Here is a 19,020-nt window from a genome sequence, read left to right on the forward strand (position 1 = left end):
CCTTCTCTTTTCCATGATCACCTGTTAAGTTTCCCAAATTCCACATATGAGTGAAATCATATGATAACTGTCTTTCTCCGACTGACTTATTTGGCTTAGCATAATACCCTCCAGTTCAATCCACGTTGCAAATGGCAATATTTGATTCATTTTAATTGCCAAGTAGTGTTCCACTGTGTATATATATATATATATATATATATGTGCATATATATATATATATATATATACGCACATATATATACCACATTTTCTTAATTCATTCATCAGTTGATGGACATTTGGGCTTTTGCCATAATTTAGCTATTGTTGATAACACTGCTATAAACATTGGGGTGCATGTGCCCCTTTGAATCAGCATTTTTGTATCCTTTGGGTAAATACCTAGTAGTGCAATTGTTGGTTTGTAGGATAGTTCTATTTTTAATTTTTTGAATAACGTCCACACTGTTTAAACCCAAAGCTGGAGTCATCACAATCCCAGACTTTAACCTGTATTACAAAGTTATAATCATCAAAACAGTATGGTATGGGCACAAAAACAGACACATAGATCAATGGAATAGAATAGAGAACCCAAAAATGGATCCACAAATATGTAGCCAACTAATCTTTGACAAAGCTGGAAAGAGTAGCCAATGGAAAAAAGACAGTCTCTTTAGCAAACGGTGCTGGGAGAACTGGACAGCAACATGCAGAAGAATGAAACTGGACCACTTTCTTATGCCACACACAAAAATAAATTCAAAATGGATGAAAGACCTAAATGTGAGACAGGAAACCACAAGGAAACTTTTTTTTATCCTGTTCAACTATATGTAGAATGAATTGTATACTCAAAAAATATTGTATGCATAATAAGCTAGAAAAGCATCAAGAGAGTTGGGTGCCTGGGTGGCTCAGTTGGTTAAGCCTTCGTCTCTTGATTTTATCTCAGGTCATGATCTCACTGTTAGTGACTTTGAGCCCCACATTGGGCTCTGTGCTGACAGCTCCGAGCCTGCCTTGGATTCTCTGTCTTCCTCTCTCTCTGCCCCTCCCCTCACACTCACTATCTCTCTCTCAAAAATAAATAAACACTTTTTTAAAAAGTATCAAGAGAAAATAAATAATACTTAGTCTTTTTTTGTATTCTTTTTAGTAGCCTATGACCTAATGGAATATGCATACATATATACAAATATAAGGTAGCCGCAATTTTCATACGTAATTATTCATAAAAAAGGCAAAAGTAGAAATCTTAAACGTAAACAATAGATCTACATATTATAGCTGGAATTCAATTGTAGATAGCTTGAGAGTATCATAAAATATTTAATTTTTCTTTATCTTTACCTCTCATGCATAGTGAAGTATTTACAGCCTTTCTCCATGTACTTTATTTTTCTTGTTTTAAAAAGTAATATACAATTATTTAGCTTAAGTTCAATGAATATACATACCGTAGTTGTTGAAGACATGCTAATTCCAACATCCTTAATGATTTCTCTATTTGTCTTAATTTTATTAGTTTCATGAGAAAATTTTTCATATCACTTTTATTTTCTACCCTATTTTCTTTTGAACATCAAACTGAAGTGTCGTTAAGATAATTATATGAAGAAAGAAAAGTGTACAGGCACAAAACAAAGTTTTGTTGAAGTCAAACTGTTGTATGAATGATGGCAATACCAAGACATGCAGTTGTTGGTTGATAGATGATCTTTTGTATCCTAAGTATAAAAGTCTGTTTGAGAATGTCTGAGAAAATGATAAGTTGCTCAAAAGCTAAAATTTTCAGGGGCGCCTGGGTGGCTCAGTCGGTTAAGCGGCCGACTTCAGCTCAGGTCATGATCTCACGGTCCATGAGTTCAAGCCCTGCGTCGGGCTCTGTGCTGACAGCTCAGAGCCTGGAGCCTGTTTCAGATTCTGTGTCTCCCTCTCTCTGACCCTCCCCTGTTCATGCTCTGTCTCTCCCTGTCTCAAAAATGAATAAAACTTTAAAAAAATTTAAAAAAAAAAAAAGCTAAAATTTTGAAAAATAAGAATCATCTCTAATGCAAGATGCTAGACGAATGGGGCAGTGGCAATAACTAACAATGTTGAGTGTTTACTACAGACCAGGCACTGTGCTAAGAATTTTACATGCACCAAGCTCATTTAATTTTCATAATAAGCTTATGAGAAATGTGCTATTATATTATTATCTCCACCTTGTGGATGAAGATACTGGCAAACTGAGAAGCTAACTGACATGGCAAAGGTGATGCAGACAGTTGCATTTAGAGTGGTTGAGTTAATACTGAAGCCTGGGAAGTCGTATTTGAGAGCTGACGCGCATACTGTACTCAGCTGTCAGAGATGAACAGGAATGGGCTGAGAATGACTCTTTAGAGCATGGCTTGTGTGATGTGTATCTGCAGATTTTTTTCCCTGTGAAGTATTAACTTCATAAATCTGTGAACTGGAGAGAAGAGCGAATGAAAAGGGCAACTTTCACACACAACTTTGGCAGTGTGCATGAGCAGCGCCTCAATTTCCCTACCTTATAGAAAAACAGGTAGCATGTAGCACAAAACCCCAAAATTTTCCAGAAGTCAAAATATTCACTACTCAACCTGTAATACATATGCAAGGAAGCTGGAAAATTAGCAGATATTTAATATCTTAGAAAAAAGAGCAAAGGGATGATATATAATAAGAATAATCACTAACAATACAAAATTGTTTCCAGTAATATTAAATATTTATTTTCCTCTTTCTTCTTCCTTTAGTTTTAATTGTTATAAGACTATGTGTTTTGTAAGTATTTTTATTATTACTGGGAATTCCGTTTCTCCTTACCTGGTGATTCAAAGGCAGTAGAAGGCATATGGATGAATAGATGGAGGACAGAGGGGGATATCAATCAATTGACCAGTATTTATTGATTGTCTACAATGTGATGGGATTGGTAAATGTGAGAAGGATCAAACTGAGTTAAGTCATCTCAGCAGGAGTACACTGTTTTCAGCTTCAGGCAGTTAAGGATTCATAAGGGTTTAAAGCAAAAAAGTGAAAAGTGGTCAGATTAAAACTTTAACTTTTAAGACTTGAACAAGCCAAAACACAACTTTCTACTCCCATCCCTCCCTTCGGTGTTTCTCTTAAAAATAATCTTACAAACTAATCAGTTTAGTACATGAGTGTTCAATTGGGAACCAGATGTTTTCGAGTCTTCTTCTATTATTCACCTGAAACTAAGATTGTATAATATGCAACACAGTATTTCTAAAGCTTGAACGCAGAAGATGCAGCCTAATTTATAAATAAAAATTTATGTTACTTCTGCTTTATAAATAAAGTAACCTTGATTTAGCCTTACACAAAAAGTTATTTTACACAATGCTTGCTAATGTCAGGGTTTAGTTTTAGATAGATGATAGAAGATAGATAGGTGATAGATAGATGATAGATAGATAGATAAATAGATAGAGAAAATGGGACATTACTAGGTCATACAATAGAGGGACATAATCTCCTTGGGAGTGAGGGAAGACTGTGTGGAGGAAATGAGAGCTGATTTGTAATCTAAGACAGTATTAGATCTACCCAAATCTGTATCTGAAGCATTCTAGGAGGAGTGTAGCAGTGTGTGGTGAGGGGCTGTTCCAGGTGAAGGGAGGAATAAGTGCAAAGACAAAAGAGCCAACAGAATTTTCCGGTTGGTTTGAGCCATGGAGTTCCAGCTGAGGAATCCCTAGAAAAGAAGCTAGAGTGACAGGGTCAAGTTGCTTGGAGACTTTTGTCAGTTATAGGATAAAAGAGGCAGTTGCACATGCACATGACAGCGTGTGTGCGCATGTGCACATGTATTGGGGGGGGGGGGTAGTGGAAAATGAGGAAATGATGGAAAGTGCATGGGGTCCAAGAGGAGAATTAAAGAGGGATGCATTAGTCTTCCCTCCTATGTCTTGGACTAAGTCTGAGCCTTTATGGAGTCAGGAGCTAAGTCATGGAAGAAGTTTTTAAGGGAACTATCTGAGACTAGGGTCTCAGATACTCTCAAGACTATTCTCAAGAATAGAAATTAATGTCGCTGGGGGCAAATTATGGCACATGTTCAGAAGTGCATAGAACTCTTCGCTAAGGCAGTATGGAAGATCGCAAGGTTCTCACGGGTGAGGAAGCAGGAAGGGCGTCATTCACTGTTTTCAATTATCATAAGCTCCAACTTCTCAAGCACCGAGAGACAGACACCACTAGAGGGGCAGTAACATTTCCACAGCAGCTCCAGCTGAAGGTTTAAAGAATGCAGAGCCCTGAGGAAAATAACCAAGGAAGTATTCACGAACATCAGTGAGGCTCACTGGGGAACCCCACAAATATCTGGAAATAGCTTCTAAGGGGCAAATGGCTACAGGTACTCTGCAGGCAGGTTGGGCCAAGAAACAGCGAGGTTTGTGTTATGACTATGACACCCCCAAACTTTAAAACAACAAAAACTCAGATGACAACGTGTTGCCAGTTTAACGTTTATTTATTTTTTTTGAGACAGAGAGAGACAGAGCATGAATGGGGGAGGGTCAGAGAGAGGGAGACACAGAATCCGAAACAGGCTTCAGGCTCTGAGCTGTCAGCACAGAGCCCGACGCAGGGCTCGAACTCATGGACTGCGAGATCACGACCTTAGCCGAAGTTGGCCGCCCAACCAACAGAGCCACCCAGGCGCCCCTACGTGTTGCCAGTTTAAATAGAGATAAACTATTCTCCTTTTATAGTTATGTGTTATCTGATACATTTATGGTCATCTTGGGCTAGAATGTAAGCCAAGGCAGGGGCACCTGGTGGTTCAGTTGGTTAAGCATCTGACTTCAGCTCAGGTCATGATTTCCCAGTTCGTGAGTCCGAGCCCCACACTGGGCTGTGTGCTGACAGCTCAGAGCCTATTTCAGATTCTGTGTGTGTGTCTCTCTCTCTCTGCTATTCCCTGGTGCTCTCTCTCTCTCTCTCTCTCTCAAAACTAAATAAACATTAAAAAAAATTAAAAAAAAAGATGAGCTGGGGCGCCTGGGTGGCTCAGTCGGTTAAGCGTCCGACTTCGGCTCAGGTCATGTTCTCGCGGTCCATGAGTTCGAGCCCCGCATCGGGCTCTGTGCTGACAGCTCAGAGCCCGGAGCCCGTTTAAGATTCTGTGTCTCCCTCTCTCTCTGACCCTCCCCTGTTCATGCTCTGTCTCTCTCTGTCTCAAAAATAAATAAACGTTAAAAAAAAATTAAAAAAAAAAAAAAAAAGATGAGCCAAGACAAAAATCAGTCATCTTATTCTCTTATGTCCTTAGGCAGAGACTAAAGACAAAGCCCTAGCATTCTGTTGGAGGGAGAGTGCAAAGTTTGAAATAGAGGAAATGCATCAAAATGGGCTTCCAAATCAACTGTAGGAGATTGAAATGAAAACTTAAAGCTGTGGTTCCAATCCTTCTCAGAATTTTAAAGAGAAAAGAACCCGAGCAAGAGGAGCATTGGTCAGAGCAGGCAGATGGGAAGTATCTCAGTGACTTCCAGAGGGGAGTATATGAGTTTTACATGTGCTGGGGAAGCATATGTATAGATGGGCCAGGTCCACTGGCATCCAAATAAGACAGAGGCAGAACTGAATTGAATGATACATCATATGTGGACAAAAAAATTGGCTCAGATCACATGAGAGCTTTTAGTGTTCTAGAAATGTCACATTTTTTCACAGGAAGACACTTATTTAAAAATATTCAGCAACTATAAATAAACTCAACTGCTTGAACTCATAGATGAGTAAGCCACACTTAAGAAAATAGTTATTGGAAATTTTTAGTTCTGTATGATGGCAGTTTGCTTTTTAATAAGTATAGCTCCTAACATTGATGTAATTGTCTTAAGAAGGGAAGTTGTATGCACATGTTCCCACCTACTGAACTTTATGGTTTTCAGTCAGTGGCATGAGACTCTATGAAACTAAAGAATATTAGGAATGATTTGCTTATGCTCAATTATAACAAAGGCGTCAGACACTCAACCTCCTCCCTATAGTGTCTGAATGTATTTGCACAATATGAATTCTCAGAGAAAGGCTCAGCTTTGATCTGTTAATCTAGAGGTTGCTGTATTAATAGTTTGCACACTTCATTGATTTTTAATTAATTTCTAAAGAGGCACAGAGGATAACTACTATAGCCCACAGACATCACGGTTCTCATTGCAATCCACATCTTTATTGATCGGCTGCCTAAGGAGCAGAAGTAATCCATTTTAAGTATACTTTTCTGAGAGAGCGTGGACACTATACAATTCACTTCTGTCCTTGTAATCATATTGGCAAGAGGTCAGTGAGGAGGAAAACCTATAGCATGTTTAGTATTCTCTTGATCCAGGCAGATGAGCTTTTTGACCCATTATTCATTTGGTAGGGAAGCAGTGACTTCTCACACATGCTTTTTTTTTCAAATTTTTTTTAACGTTTATTTATTTTTGAGACAGAGAGAGACAGAGCATGAATGGGGAAGGGGCAGAGAGAGAGGGAGACACAGAATCCGAAGCAGGCTCCAGGCTCTAAGCCATCAGCCCAGAGCCTGACGTGGGGCTCGAACTCATGGACCGCGAGATCGTGACCTGAGCTGAAGTCGGATGCTTAACCGACTGAGCCACCCAGGCGCCCCTCACACGTGCTTTTTAACTTACTTTTTTGTTTCTTTATTATTATTTCATTTCTGTAAGACACTCTGGAATCCCAAGCAGACTATCCTGCACATTCTTGCAATGGAAATTTCCAAAAGCTTGTGAAGGGTGGTAAATGAAATTTCTGGAGAAATATCTGAAGAGAATGTAGAGAACCAGAAGAAAAATTTTGTTTTCCCAGCCAGCCTCAGGAATCTGTAAATGTTGTCTTCATTCATTCCCCTTGGTATGCTAACATCACCAGCTGGGGTTTGGCCAGAGTGCTGAAAGTCTGGCTTCCTTCCACCTATCCTAAATATTGCAGACTTTTAAACTTGCCCCACCTATGCTGCAAAGAAAAATTGCTACTGCCTGAACAGGCTTACAAGATTTTGGTATTATTGTCCATTTAATCCAACTACAAACATCTATTGAGTAATAGTTAACTGTCAGGCAATCTTCAAATTGCGGAATACGTAGTGAATAACAAGTAGGCAATGCAACTGTGTCTGGAGGCAGCATTCATTCTAGGGGATCCCAGCAAAACTAAAGAGATTTGTTTATTAGGTATAAGAATTTTCTCTTCATTGATTTTAGAACACCCATTGTTTACAAAACAATTATTCAGTTATATATCCTGTCTTTGTTAGTTTCATATATGGTTTTATAGTCTATTGACTATAGTTGTATGTATATGGTCATATAATGTAATAGTTAAATTTGTTGCCTCTGGAGCCAAGCTGCCTACAGTCAAATCTTGCACTGTCACCTTTGGGCAAGTTATTTTATTATTTCTCTGTGCATCAGTTTCGTCATCTTAAAATGGAAATAGTAGTAGTACAGATCTCTTTGGATTCTTGTGAGCTCCACTAAAACAGTCCCCTGGCATGGAGTGCTTAAATAAAGGTTAGCTAGTTTTTACCTACAAACATAGGAAGTGTTAACATGCATAGTTATATTGTATTCCTCATACCATTTCAGTGCTCCCTTAACAAAAAACTACATGTTCCATTTTCCAGAGTGACTATCACTATTATTGTTTGTCTAGATTCTCCTACACTAAAATTAGTACTGAACAGATTTTTTGTTATATTGTGAAGCAAATTTATATCATTTCCACATGGTCTTAGTGTTAAATGTAGTCTTGTTTGTAGTGTCAAAGAGATGGAGGTAAGTTTAGTGCCCACCCAGTGTGGAATAGACAATAAATTGAGAGTGTTTGCCTGTGTTATATATGTGTATGTGTTTATGTGTGGATATAATTTAATTCAATGACAAGGAGTAGTGAACTGGATTTTGTTTAGCATTATGCTTGAATCTAAAAACGTATGATGAGTAAAACATGTTTTTATTTAATGCACAATACTATTTATGTGTTAAAATAATACACACCAATTTAAAAATAAGTAAAGATAAATAAACATGGATGGATTGGAAGGATGTGCATGGGGAAAAAAAGTTGTGAACACTTATGATGGATAGGAGAATGGGATGGGGGTGGAAGATATAAGGGAGCAATGATAATCACACTCATGGATTATGGAATATGAGTAACTCAAAATTTTGTGAATCTGAGATCCTAAAAGAAACCAAAGACAAAACCCACAGATATTGCCTTGAGTTGGCTCCTAGAAAACAGTGTCTGAGACAGATTTTCATGCAGGAAGTTTTTTTGGCAAGTGTTCTCAGGAGCAATCCCTGTAAAGCCATGAAAAATATTAGGTTAGAGGAAAAAGTTGAGCCGTGGTGAAATCATGACAGAGATCTCACCCAATCTTAGGAGAAAGCCCTGGAACTTGCATAGTTTTTCATAGTTGTCCAAGCGTGGATGGACTTTGTAACTGCATCAGCCAGTTGTTGGATGTGGGTTGACTCTGTGAGAGGACGAAAACCCCAGCAAAGCAGCAGTTGGGGTGGGGGTATCAAGGCAACCAAAATGATGTAGCTGAGATGAGAGCGACAAGCAGCCAACACTCCCAGAAGCTGACAGTGGGAGTCCGCTGGTCCTGAAGAAGTTTCTGGACGATACACCACAGCACCTCCTAGATGTGTGTGTGTGTGTGTGTGTGTGTGTGTGTGTGTGTGTGTGTGACACAAACACCCACTCAAATATATTATTGGGGATATTTGATAAACACATTTCAAATATCAACACATATTGTTTTCATTGCACATTATTAAACTCATGTAAATTTAGCCCTCAGTATTTCAAAATCTCCATAAGAACTGCAGCCTAATCACATTTCGTAAAGATCATCAGTGCAATTGGAAGATGTAAGAATTAGCCATGACTATTAACTCCAGGCTAGTTTAGGAGAGCCATGTGAATCTGCTTTTCTTCCTCTGAGAAGAATAGTAGGAGAACATCTGGGGACAAATAGAGTGAGAAAGAAAAGTTACTTTGCCTAACAGTACTGAGTACCTTTTCTTTCTCTTAAGTGGTCAAATTGTATTTTCAATACAATTAGAGGTTACTTATTTAGAAAACGCATAGTATCTTAGAATATTGAATGTTCTAGGTATTTTTACAAACATGAGGACACTGATTCCTGAAGACAATCTTCAGGGTACATACTATTATTGTCCCCATTTGATAGATAAGGAAATTGAAATGCACAAATAAATTGACCAAGGACACAGACCTAGTAAGAGCTGGGGTTTATTTCTAAAGTCTGTTATTTTAAACATTGGATGCATGATGCTGACTTTTACTAAAACATATTCACGGCTCTTGCTAAACATTTGAAGTAAGGCACCTAGTCTACATCTTTCTTTACTATTCTGTGTGTCTTTTATTGGCCCACAATTTAGTATTTTATATAGATCTATTGTACAATTCCATCTATCATGGAATAAAAATTTAAAGCTGGAGGACACCTCAGAGATCATTTAGGCCAATCTGTCACTTTTATAGGAGAAGTGAAATGAGTATCTGAGGTCAAAAACCTAGTGAGCCGCGTGTCTGGGACTTCTGACTCCAACATTCAGTTCTGTGTTCTTTCTCCGCTGCCATGAAGAAGCTTTTGCTAGTTGAAAAGGCTTCTCAGTTTATTTAATTATGAGCCCCCTTAGTCTCCCTTCATGAGCTATTTGGATAAAGTCAGTTACTTCATCCAAAAAGGCTCCTTTCTTCCCTTGAACATGCTCATATCTTTAGCCCTAACAGAGAGCATTATAGTTGAATTTTTCCCCCCTCAGGCATAGAATTGCTTTTAGAAGGAAAAGTAGAAAAGAGGAGTGATTTTCATTTGCGGCTAGCTTTCCTGAAGCTTCCTGTGTTATTAAAAAAGCTTGAGGTTATTAGAATGAAAACAGGAAAAAAGTGTACTCTTGCTAACTCCAGAGATTAATGCCTGTGAAAGCTGACTGCAGCTTGAAATTTTTAGCTCCACACATGTTTGATGAAAGTGTCACATGTCCTATATATGGGAAGCAAATATTTATTGTCAAAAATAGTCTGGTCTCTCTTGACTTGTGTTAGCTTCCTGCAGCTGGGCAGAATACATTTTCACATTGGATTAAAACATAGAAATAATGCATTTTTGCTAGACAGTTGTGATTCAAATATAATATTGAGAAGAAGGTCATTGCCAGGTGTCCGTCAATACTGTTATTTTAAAATTAAGTCAGTCACTGATATTTTTGTTTCCACAGAGCAGTTTAGATGAGTCGATTTTAACCAGAGATTAAAACTTTCAACTCAATTGTAATAAAATTATCCTCGGATTTGGTATTAAAGTGCATTTCTGAAAGTCAGAATCAGGTTTGTATTTATTAAAGCACCTTTTGAGAGGTATAAGCAAAACATGAAATGAGTAAGAAAATTCATTATAGCATATAGAGCAAGTATGAAAAATGGTAAAATACTGAATGGTTTGGATAATGGTAAATTCTGAATAGTTTGAGTAAAAATCAGACTTATAGCACCTGGATCTAGAAGTAGACAAAATGCCCCTAAAACATGTCTACAGAAAACTCCCATCAGTGCTGATGAAAGACACACACTCCGGTACAAGTGGACTATTTTATTCATCCTTCCTGCAACATGGAAAACTCTCCAACCTATCTTATTAATTACCTTCAACTTCACTAAGATCCTAATTCTGTGATGTATTCATGGAGGGCACCAAATCTCTTAGTAGATTCCCTGTTTTTTTCTTCTCTTTATATGACAGCATCCTCAGGTGAATCATTACTAAAATAATACTTTGAACAGTAATTATTTGGAATTTGTATCCACGCATTAATCATGATGGATTGGTTGGGGGTATATATATCACCATTTGTAAACATTTATTGAGCGCCTACTGTGATATATTAGTTGGGATTCACAGATTTTCTGGAATAAGCAATTCAAGTTAATGAGGGTAAGTTATTCTTGTTCACACTATGACTGTTGATATTTATCTGTAGAACAGTAATAAAAGCTTGCATGCCCTGCACTTACTATATGGGAGTTACGATTTAAGCTCCTTACATATATTAACTCATTTTATCTTTACAACAATCTGTGGTATAGGTGCTATTATGGCCATTTTAGAGATGAAGGTGAGTGCCAGGTTAATTAACTTGTCAGCGTCACACAGCTAGAACATGGCAGAGTTGGGGTTCAATCCAGGTGATTGACCCCAGAATCTGCACTCAGACCAACTCCACCATCCTTCATATCCTGTGGTCAAAGCAAGAATTAAGTTTCCAATTTATATGATTCAAATTCCCACTAAATAAGAAAAAGGTTCTATAATTTAGCTGAATTTTAAATAAAAATACAAGTCAGTCACTTGCATTATTCCCTGAAATTCACAGAAATCTCTTATAATATTTTGTTCTAAAAGAACTAGGATCTTCTAAAGCCATATGACTTCATTGTGTACATTAATTTCTTCATGCTCACACAACCCTGTAACCCACCAAGAGAGGGGGTAGGCTTAAAAACGCAGACTTTAGAACCCCACAGGAATCAAATCCCAGTTCTGTCACTCATTAGATGACTTGGAGGAAGTAACTTGACCTCTCTGAGACTTGGTTTTCTCGTATTTAAAATCGGATGAGGGGCGCCTGGGTGGCTCAGTCGGTTGAGTGTCCGACTTCAGCTCAGGTCATGATCTCACAGTCTGTGAGTTTGAGCCCCGCGTCGGGCTCTGTGCTGACAGCTCAGAGCCCGAGGCCTGTTTCAGATTCTGTGTCTCCCTCTCTCTCTGACCCTCCCCTGTTCATGCTCTGTCTGTCTCTGTCTCAAAAATAAATAAACGTTAAAAAATTTTTTTTTTAAAAAATGGGATGAAAACAGTACGCTTCTCAGAGGATTAAGTTAACCTGCCAATGTAGAAGCATTTAGTTCTGCTGTGTTCTGAGTACTCAGTCAATGTTAGCTGTCATTATTGTCAGTGTTCATAGTCCCATAATGTACTCCACCCAGGCAGACATGGCATGGACATGGGAATTGCTACAAGGGAGAGTAAGTTTCTTTTCAACCAACGCAGCATTATCCCTTCAGTGATAATGAATGGCCCTTCTTTTTTAATCATTTTCAAACTTCAAGGGACTTCATCCAGTTTATTTTTGTCACTGCTATTGCTAATAAGTGCCTCCTTAATTGCATCACGCTCCGATTTAAGGAGTGATTTTATTTTGAAGGAATCTAACAGAGACTGTGATTCTAATGAAATCATCCACCAAGAAAATCCTATCTTAATAATTGCAATGTGGAGAAAACGATCATGAACAATCCAATAGATGATTCAACACTCTAATTCAGGTGTGAAAGTAGAACTAAGGTAGCAGTCATAATTAATGATCTAAAAACAGTCATAACCATGATGTTCCATAGTTACAAAGCAACCATACAAGTGTATTTTGATGATTTGGTAATGATATAGATGCTTCTGGTTTTATCTTTTAATCATGGTCAGGTGAGTGAGGGAAACTATACATAAATTACCATCTGGTTGCCTGAATTGAGTTTTCATTATGTTGAAGAAAACATTTTTTTAAGACAAATAGAATTGAGGTTCAGAGGTTCAGGATAGTCTATCACCTGCTAAGACTTGGCATATAGAATATCAAAGAACATATAGAGTCTTTGAAGTTTGGCTTGTAATATGGATATGTCATTAGGGTCTTAAGCTTCTTGGTGAATGTTAGCTCCCTATTGGTATAGAATATATCACTATTCTTGCACATGGTGAAGAAATATATGTGTATTTGCATTAGGGTAATATTTAGTTAAAGGAATTATTATCCACCTAAATTATAAAAGTCAGAAAATAGAATCATCTGTAATTTATACTCCTCTTCGTTATTCAATTACCAGGATGGTTACTTTACTGTATAAGTGTAACTTGAAATTGTTCTCTCCCTGAAATTTCTTGTGGACTAGTTTAGTTGAAGATTCAGATGATCATACATGAGGAGCTAGATGAGTATCATAAATGAATTCGTGGGTAGTAATAGTGAGTGGTGGGATCCTGGCCAACTGGAGGTGCCCTCAATGGGGTACAGCCAGTAATCAGCTAAAGAGGATGTTTGAGAGTTTCCCAGTGTGTGGGCCAAAAATATATACGCATATAAACTGCATATAAGCTGGATATAGCTCAGACTGCCAATCTGCAAACTTTATCTCTCATCCTTTTCCACCTCATCACTTCTCTTCTGCATTGTGGCAGTGGCTCCTGACTTCTGCTGTATTTGTGTCCAGTCCTTTGTTTATACACCAGGTGATTTTTTTGCAAGACTCCAGTGATCACTGTGTCACTCTCCTTTTTCAAACAACTTCTGCATCACCACAGTGAAGTACAGATTATCTACCACAACACGTAAGAGGCCCTTTTTGAATCAAGCCTCTTCTTACTTTGTCAGCCTCACCACTCATCACTCTCCCTCCTTTATGAATAATGATTTAGAAATACAGGGGCGCCTGGGTGGCGCAGTCGGTTAAGCGTCCGACTTCAGCCAGGTCACGATCTCACGGTCCGTGAGTTCGAGCCCCGCGTCAGGCTCTGGGCTGATGGCTCAGAGCCTGGAGCCTGTTTCCGATTCTGTGTCTCCCTCTCTCTCTGTCCCTCCCTCGTTCATGCTCTGTCTCTCTCTGTCCCAAAAATAAATAAACGTTGAAAAAAAAAAAAAAAAGAAATACAGAATTACTTACCTTTGTCCCAGTACACCGTGGTATTGGTGCCCCTGTGTGTGTTTTCTGTAACTGCAATTTTGTCCTCATCTTGCCCAACTGATGGACATCATTCAAACATTACTTAGGCCTCAGGACCTCTCTGAAGGCTCCCCTCTCGTGCACATTTCTAGGCTATACTACAAATGATCCTTAAAACACAGCTCTCCTTAAATGCCTTACACGTGTCACATTGATCCGTTCAAGCCTGTATTCCACGTCTGCCCACTTTATTAACAGCTCTGCCTTCCTGCAATGAATAGATCTTCTCTGACTCTTTTTTTGTTCCCTGATGTCCAGCACAGTGCCTGGAACATAGTGTGTATTCTGTCATTGTGTGTGGATCTGAATATTAACTTGTTGCAAACACACTTTCCATATTCTGATATGAAAGTGGTAGGAAAGATAATGATGAATGTTTTTTTGGACATTTCTTAAAAGGGCAAATAATTAAAAATACTTTATCTCCAAGACAATAAATCTATTTTTTTGATCCCTTAGTCATATAAGGGTTATATGTTTTCAGATTCAATTTATTCTAGGAATTTATTAGTTGGCATAATCGAAGAGAAAACACTGTTTAGGAAAGAGGACGAAACCTTATAAATCTCAGTTGTGGACTGATTTCAGAAAACACAAATACACTACTGACTAGTTGGACCATATCAGGCAGTACGTCCACTGGTTGTGTTGAATGGGCATTTATAGTATAGTGTTTGGCTCACGATGCTGTTTGAAGCAATCTTCTCTTTACACTACACTGAGTATATGGTTCATTTTTTTTTTTTACCTGTGTGATTTATGTGTCTGTTTTCCGCAGCTTTTGTTTTGATATCAAAAACCATTAATCCTTCAAAGTCCTGCAATTGTGATATTAACTACCAACAGCTTTGATTTGGAATTGGCATGAGAGTATGCTTTAATGATTTTATAATAATTCTGATTTGTTTTTAAGCGACAATGTTTTTTACCACTGAAATCCTCAAATACAGAATTTCCTCTAACACTTGAATAAAAATATGTTCGCTCCCATCTAGGCCTCTGAGTTTGCTTCTTTTCATCAACCTTTAGTTAAGGCTAATGTTTAATGATTCTTAGTTTATTTACTGGCAAAGTACAATTTTATTTATTGCTTTTATGAATTATGGAGATATATATATATCCCCATATGAATATATATGGATATATGTAAATTGTTGGTAATCAGTAATAAATTTTATTTTAATAACCCTATATGTTTTTTGAAGAAAACATATTAAAGGCTAATATCAGGGTCATTATAAACAATGTAATTTCACTTGCGGGTTGTTCTAATGAATACTATTGTCATTGACACCATTTTAAAAAAGTATAGGCTTTTCATGCCTCTGGGGTATAATTCATTTTTTGCCTAATTAATAAGAATAATATAATTATTCAGCTTTGATAGAAACTATGATGGTGATTTTGGTGCCATTAAACCTGCATATGAAGTTTTGGGTTTTTTTTGTTTGTTTGTTTGTTTTTAATTACGATTGGTGTGTTTGGAGAAGGGGTGTAAGGGGAGAGTGACATCAAGCAGGAGTTATTGAGAAGAAAACAACTAGAAATGTGTGGGTCTCTTAGCTTATCTGCTGAGACGCACGTACACTTCACTAATGGAAGTGTTTTCAAGAGAGTACAAAATCTCTGGGGAAAAAAATGATCTAACATTTAGTTCACATACAGGTAATTCATTCTTTACAGGACTTTAGGGGAAAAGGCCAAAAACTATTTGCCGTTTGCTTTTTTATCCCTTTATTGGGTTTTTCGTAATTTTGAAAAATATTCCAGGATTCTGGCTTCACTTAGAGAAATCAAGCACTTGCAACTGAAGGCAAAGGAACTACTTTTTAGACAATAGAAAAGCCTAGGCATTAACTGTCTTTTTGGAACTTGGTGTTTTTCAGGGAATGATGTACCTGGAGGAAAGACGGCTTGTTCATCGGGATTTGGCAGCCCGAAATGTCTTAGTGAAATCTCCAAACCATGTGAAAATCACAGATTTTGGACTAGCTAGGCTCTTAGAAGGAGATGAAAAAGAGTATAATGCTGATGGAGGAAAGGTGGGTATCTTTTTAGAACAATATTGCTTGAAAATATAGTATGATATCCTTTTATCTCCTTATATGTTGTAAGAAGTCAATAAGCCTGAGGTTAAGAGATTATAAAATCTCAACTCTACCATTTGCCTTCTCTCCCACCCAGGGTCAAATGCATATATATGAACCAACTTCCATTTCTCAAAATTAGCCAAAATAAGACAATTCATCCCTAGTGGTCCTTATGTCACATCCAGTGTGGGAAGTAGGTGGATCCTTTGGAAATCCAGATATTACACTTAAGGGCCATAGACATTATTTCATTGATCCTAAGAACGCAGGGCTAGCTACTACAGAGAGACCCAACCATTCTTTCATAGTAACCTGGCTAGTACCAAGAACCTTAACTCACTGGAAAGTTCATCATCCTATTTAACTTCGAATCCTCCTATACCAGGTACAACAGATTCCTCTTAATATGGTTGTATTTTTTTAAGCTTTTATCATAGAATGTGATTGGCCAATTTACTTTATTTATTTTTTGATTCTCTCCACCAGAATGCAGACTGCTATGTCCCAGGAATCTTAACAGTGCCATTGCCTCTTCTACTTTTCTGATTCTCTAGTCTCAGGCCCTGCCTGACAACTGTATTCCTGCCATATGGTCCCAGCTCATGCCTTAGTTCCGGCTCTTGTTTTTCTCATTAACCTGATGCTAAGGTTGCTGGCCTTGGCTATACAGTGAGGATATCTCTTCTCCATCTGGAGGTCCCCCTAGCTTATATGGCAAAACTTGGACCAGGAGAGGCCAAATGAAATAAGCAAATGCAACCTTAACCTATGTATAAACTCCTGCTAACAAAAAAAGTTATTAAAGTGTCATATAAATATATTTATCATGTGCCTTATTTATCATGAGCCATCCAAATATATGTTATAAATATTTTGCAATGCTTTCAAATGCTTAGCATTGATTTTATGTATCATGTAGTATATGATTTTTATATAACTTTGTATGATATCTTATATAACTATATATCTTCAAATCTTATCACAAGACAAAAGAAAATAAAATTTAAAAAAACTTAAGGTTTGTAGTATTTCCTGACCTTTCCTTGATTTTATTAGACTATTTTGCCTGTTTACTACCAAATTGCAGCAGTTTGAGACCACAGCTTTGAAATTCACTACAAGATTGCACAGTAGAAGTCCATAAATCACATGACTTGACTTGTCTTAAGAACATACAGCTGTAGGATTTGTCTAAAGCAAGATTCATTATGGCTTTAAATGCCTAGTTACCATTAAGTCTTTATCAAGCCACCTGTGATTTAAACTTACTTCTTTAACACAATGTCCGTAGTCCATAAAGTCAGCTAACTCCTTGCCCATAGGGAAATTACTTTCAATGTGTCTTCTGTTCCCTTTCACTGAATGCCATGATTCTGTCATAGAGTTACCTTGATGTCACCTTGGTGAGCAGCGAACCTCATGATTTCAAAGGCCTATTTAGTTTTAAGCTTTCAACTGCAAAGTAGAAGTGTTTATCTTTATTCTGTAGAACCTAATTATATTTTCAGCTATGTAATGCTGCCCTTCCTAGTTGAAACTTACTCTGCTGACCCATCATCAGCAGGGTATGTGAGTTGTTTTTCTTGTAGTGGTAATAGATTGGTACTGATCCTCTCGTATCCTTTTATATAATACCTATTTTGGTATGTATTTTCAATACTGGCTAACCAAAACAAGGGAGACCATTTGTGGCTGGGGAATAAAGCAAGCCTAACTTTGGAATACATTATTGTGGGTGTTTTAAGTGACCAGATTATATGAGAGGAAAAAGGAAAGGGCAAGTGTAGAAAGAGTCCATTGTACTGGTGGTCAGAAATGTTCTGAAGGGATAACTGAAAATGTAAGGAGTCTCATTTTGGGGGCAAAAATGTAATAGACCATATTTTTAGAAGCACATATCTTAGATGTTTAGAATAGTATTGAGAGTCATAATAACTAGTAACTGAATTAATTGCTGAACATTAAGAAATAGAGAAAATGATACTTATTTTATTCTTTTACTTGTCATTGTTTTTGAAGCTTTTAAAAATATATCTTTAGGTTATTTCACTTTTAGAATTTTATAAATTTCAATTTGTTGTTCCCTGTATTAAAAAATAACATTTATTATTAAGTACTGCTGGTGGGAATGCAAACTGATACAGCCACTCTGGAAAACAGTATGGAGGTTCCTCAAAAAATTAAAAATAGAACTACCCTACGACCCAGAATTTGCACTACTAGGTATTTATCCAAGGGATACAGGTGTGCTGTTTCAAAGGGGCACATGCACCCCAATGTTTATCGCAGCGCTATCGACAATAGCCAAAGTATGGAAAGAACCCAAATGTCTATCGATGGATGAATGGATAAAGAAGATGTGGTATATATATATATATATATGTATATATATTGTATATATACATATATATATGTATATATGTATGTATGTATATGTATATGTATATACATATATGTATATACATATATATGTATATACATATACATATATATGTATATATGTATATATGTATATATATTGTATATGTACATATATATATGTATATATATATATATATACATATATATATATATATATATATATATATATACACAATGGAGTATTATTCGGCAATCAAAAAGAATGAAATCTTGCTGTTTGCAACAATGTGGATGGAACTGGAGGGCATTATGCTAGTGAAATTAGCCAGAGAAAGACAAATATCATGACTTAACTCATATGAGGAAGTTAAGATACAAAACAGATGAACATAAGGGGCCGGGAAGGAAAAAATATAAAAACAGAGAGGGGGGAAAAAACATAAAAGGCTCTTAAATATAGAGAACAAACAGAGGGTTGCTGGAGGGGTTGTGGGAGGGGGGATGGGCTAAATGGATAAGAAGCATTAAGGAATCTATTCCTGAAATCAATGTTGCACCATATGCTGTTGGTTGTAAATTAAACAATAAATAAACTTTAAAAATAACATTTATTATTATTATTATTATTATTATTATTATATTTATATTTTCTATACACACAATCAAAAAATACAACTGAGGCAAGCCTAGAAGCTCATATTTTGAGAAATGACTA

The 19,020-nt window shown here is 37.0% G+C and overlaps 1 protein-coding gene across 4 annotated transcripts in view; it reads left to right on the forward strand.

Moving 5' to 3' along the window:
• ERBB4 (erb-b2 receptor tyrosine kinase 4) overlaps positions 1-19,020 on the forward strand; it is a 1,144,263-nt gene that overhangs the window by 1,074,451 nt on the left and 50,792 nt on the right. For all 4 annotated transcript variants that reach the window (XM_060623387.3, XM_060623389.3, XM_060623384.3 and 1 more), the window contains exon 21: positions 15,741-15,896. In XM_060623387.3, coding sequence (XP_060479370.1) covers positions 15,741-15,896 — 156 coding nt within the window. The remainder of the gene's footprint in view (positions 1-15,740; positions 15,897-19,020) is intronic.

The sequence above is a fragment of the Panthera onca genome, chromosome C1, assembly GCF_046562875.1.
Source record: "Panthera onca isolate mPanOnc1 chromosome C1, mPanOnc1 haplotype 2, whole genome shotgun sequence".
NCBI classification, from domain to species: domain Eukaryota; kingdom Metazoa; phylum Chordata; class Mammalia; order Carnivora; family Felidae; genus Panthera; species Panthera onca.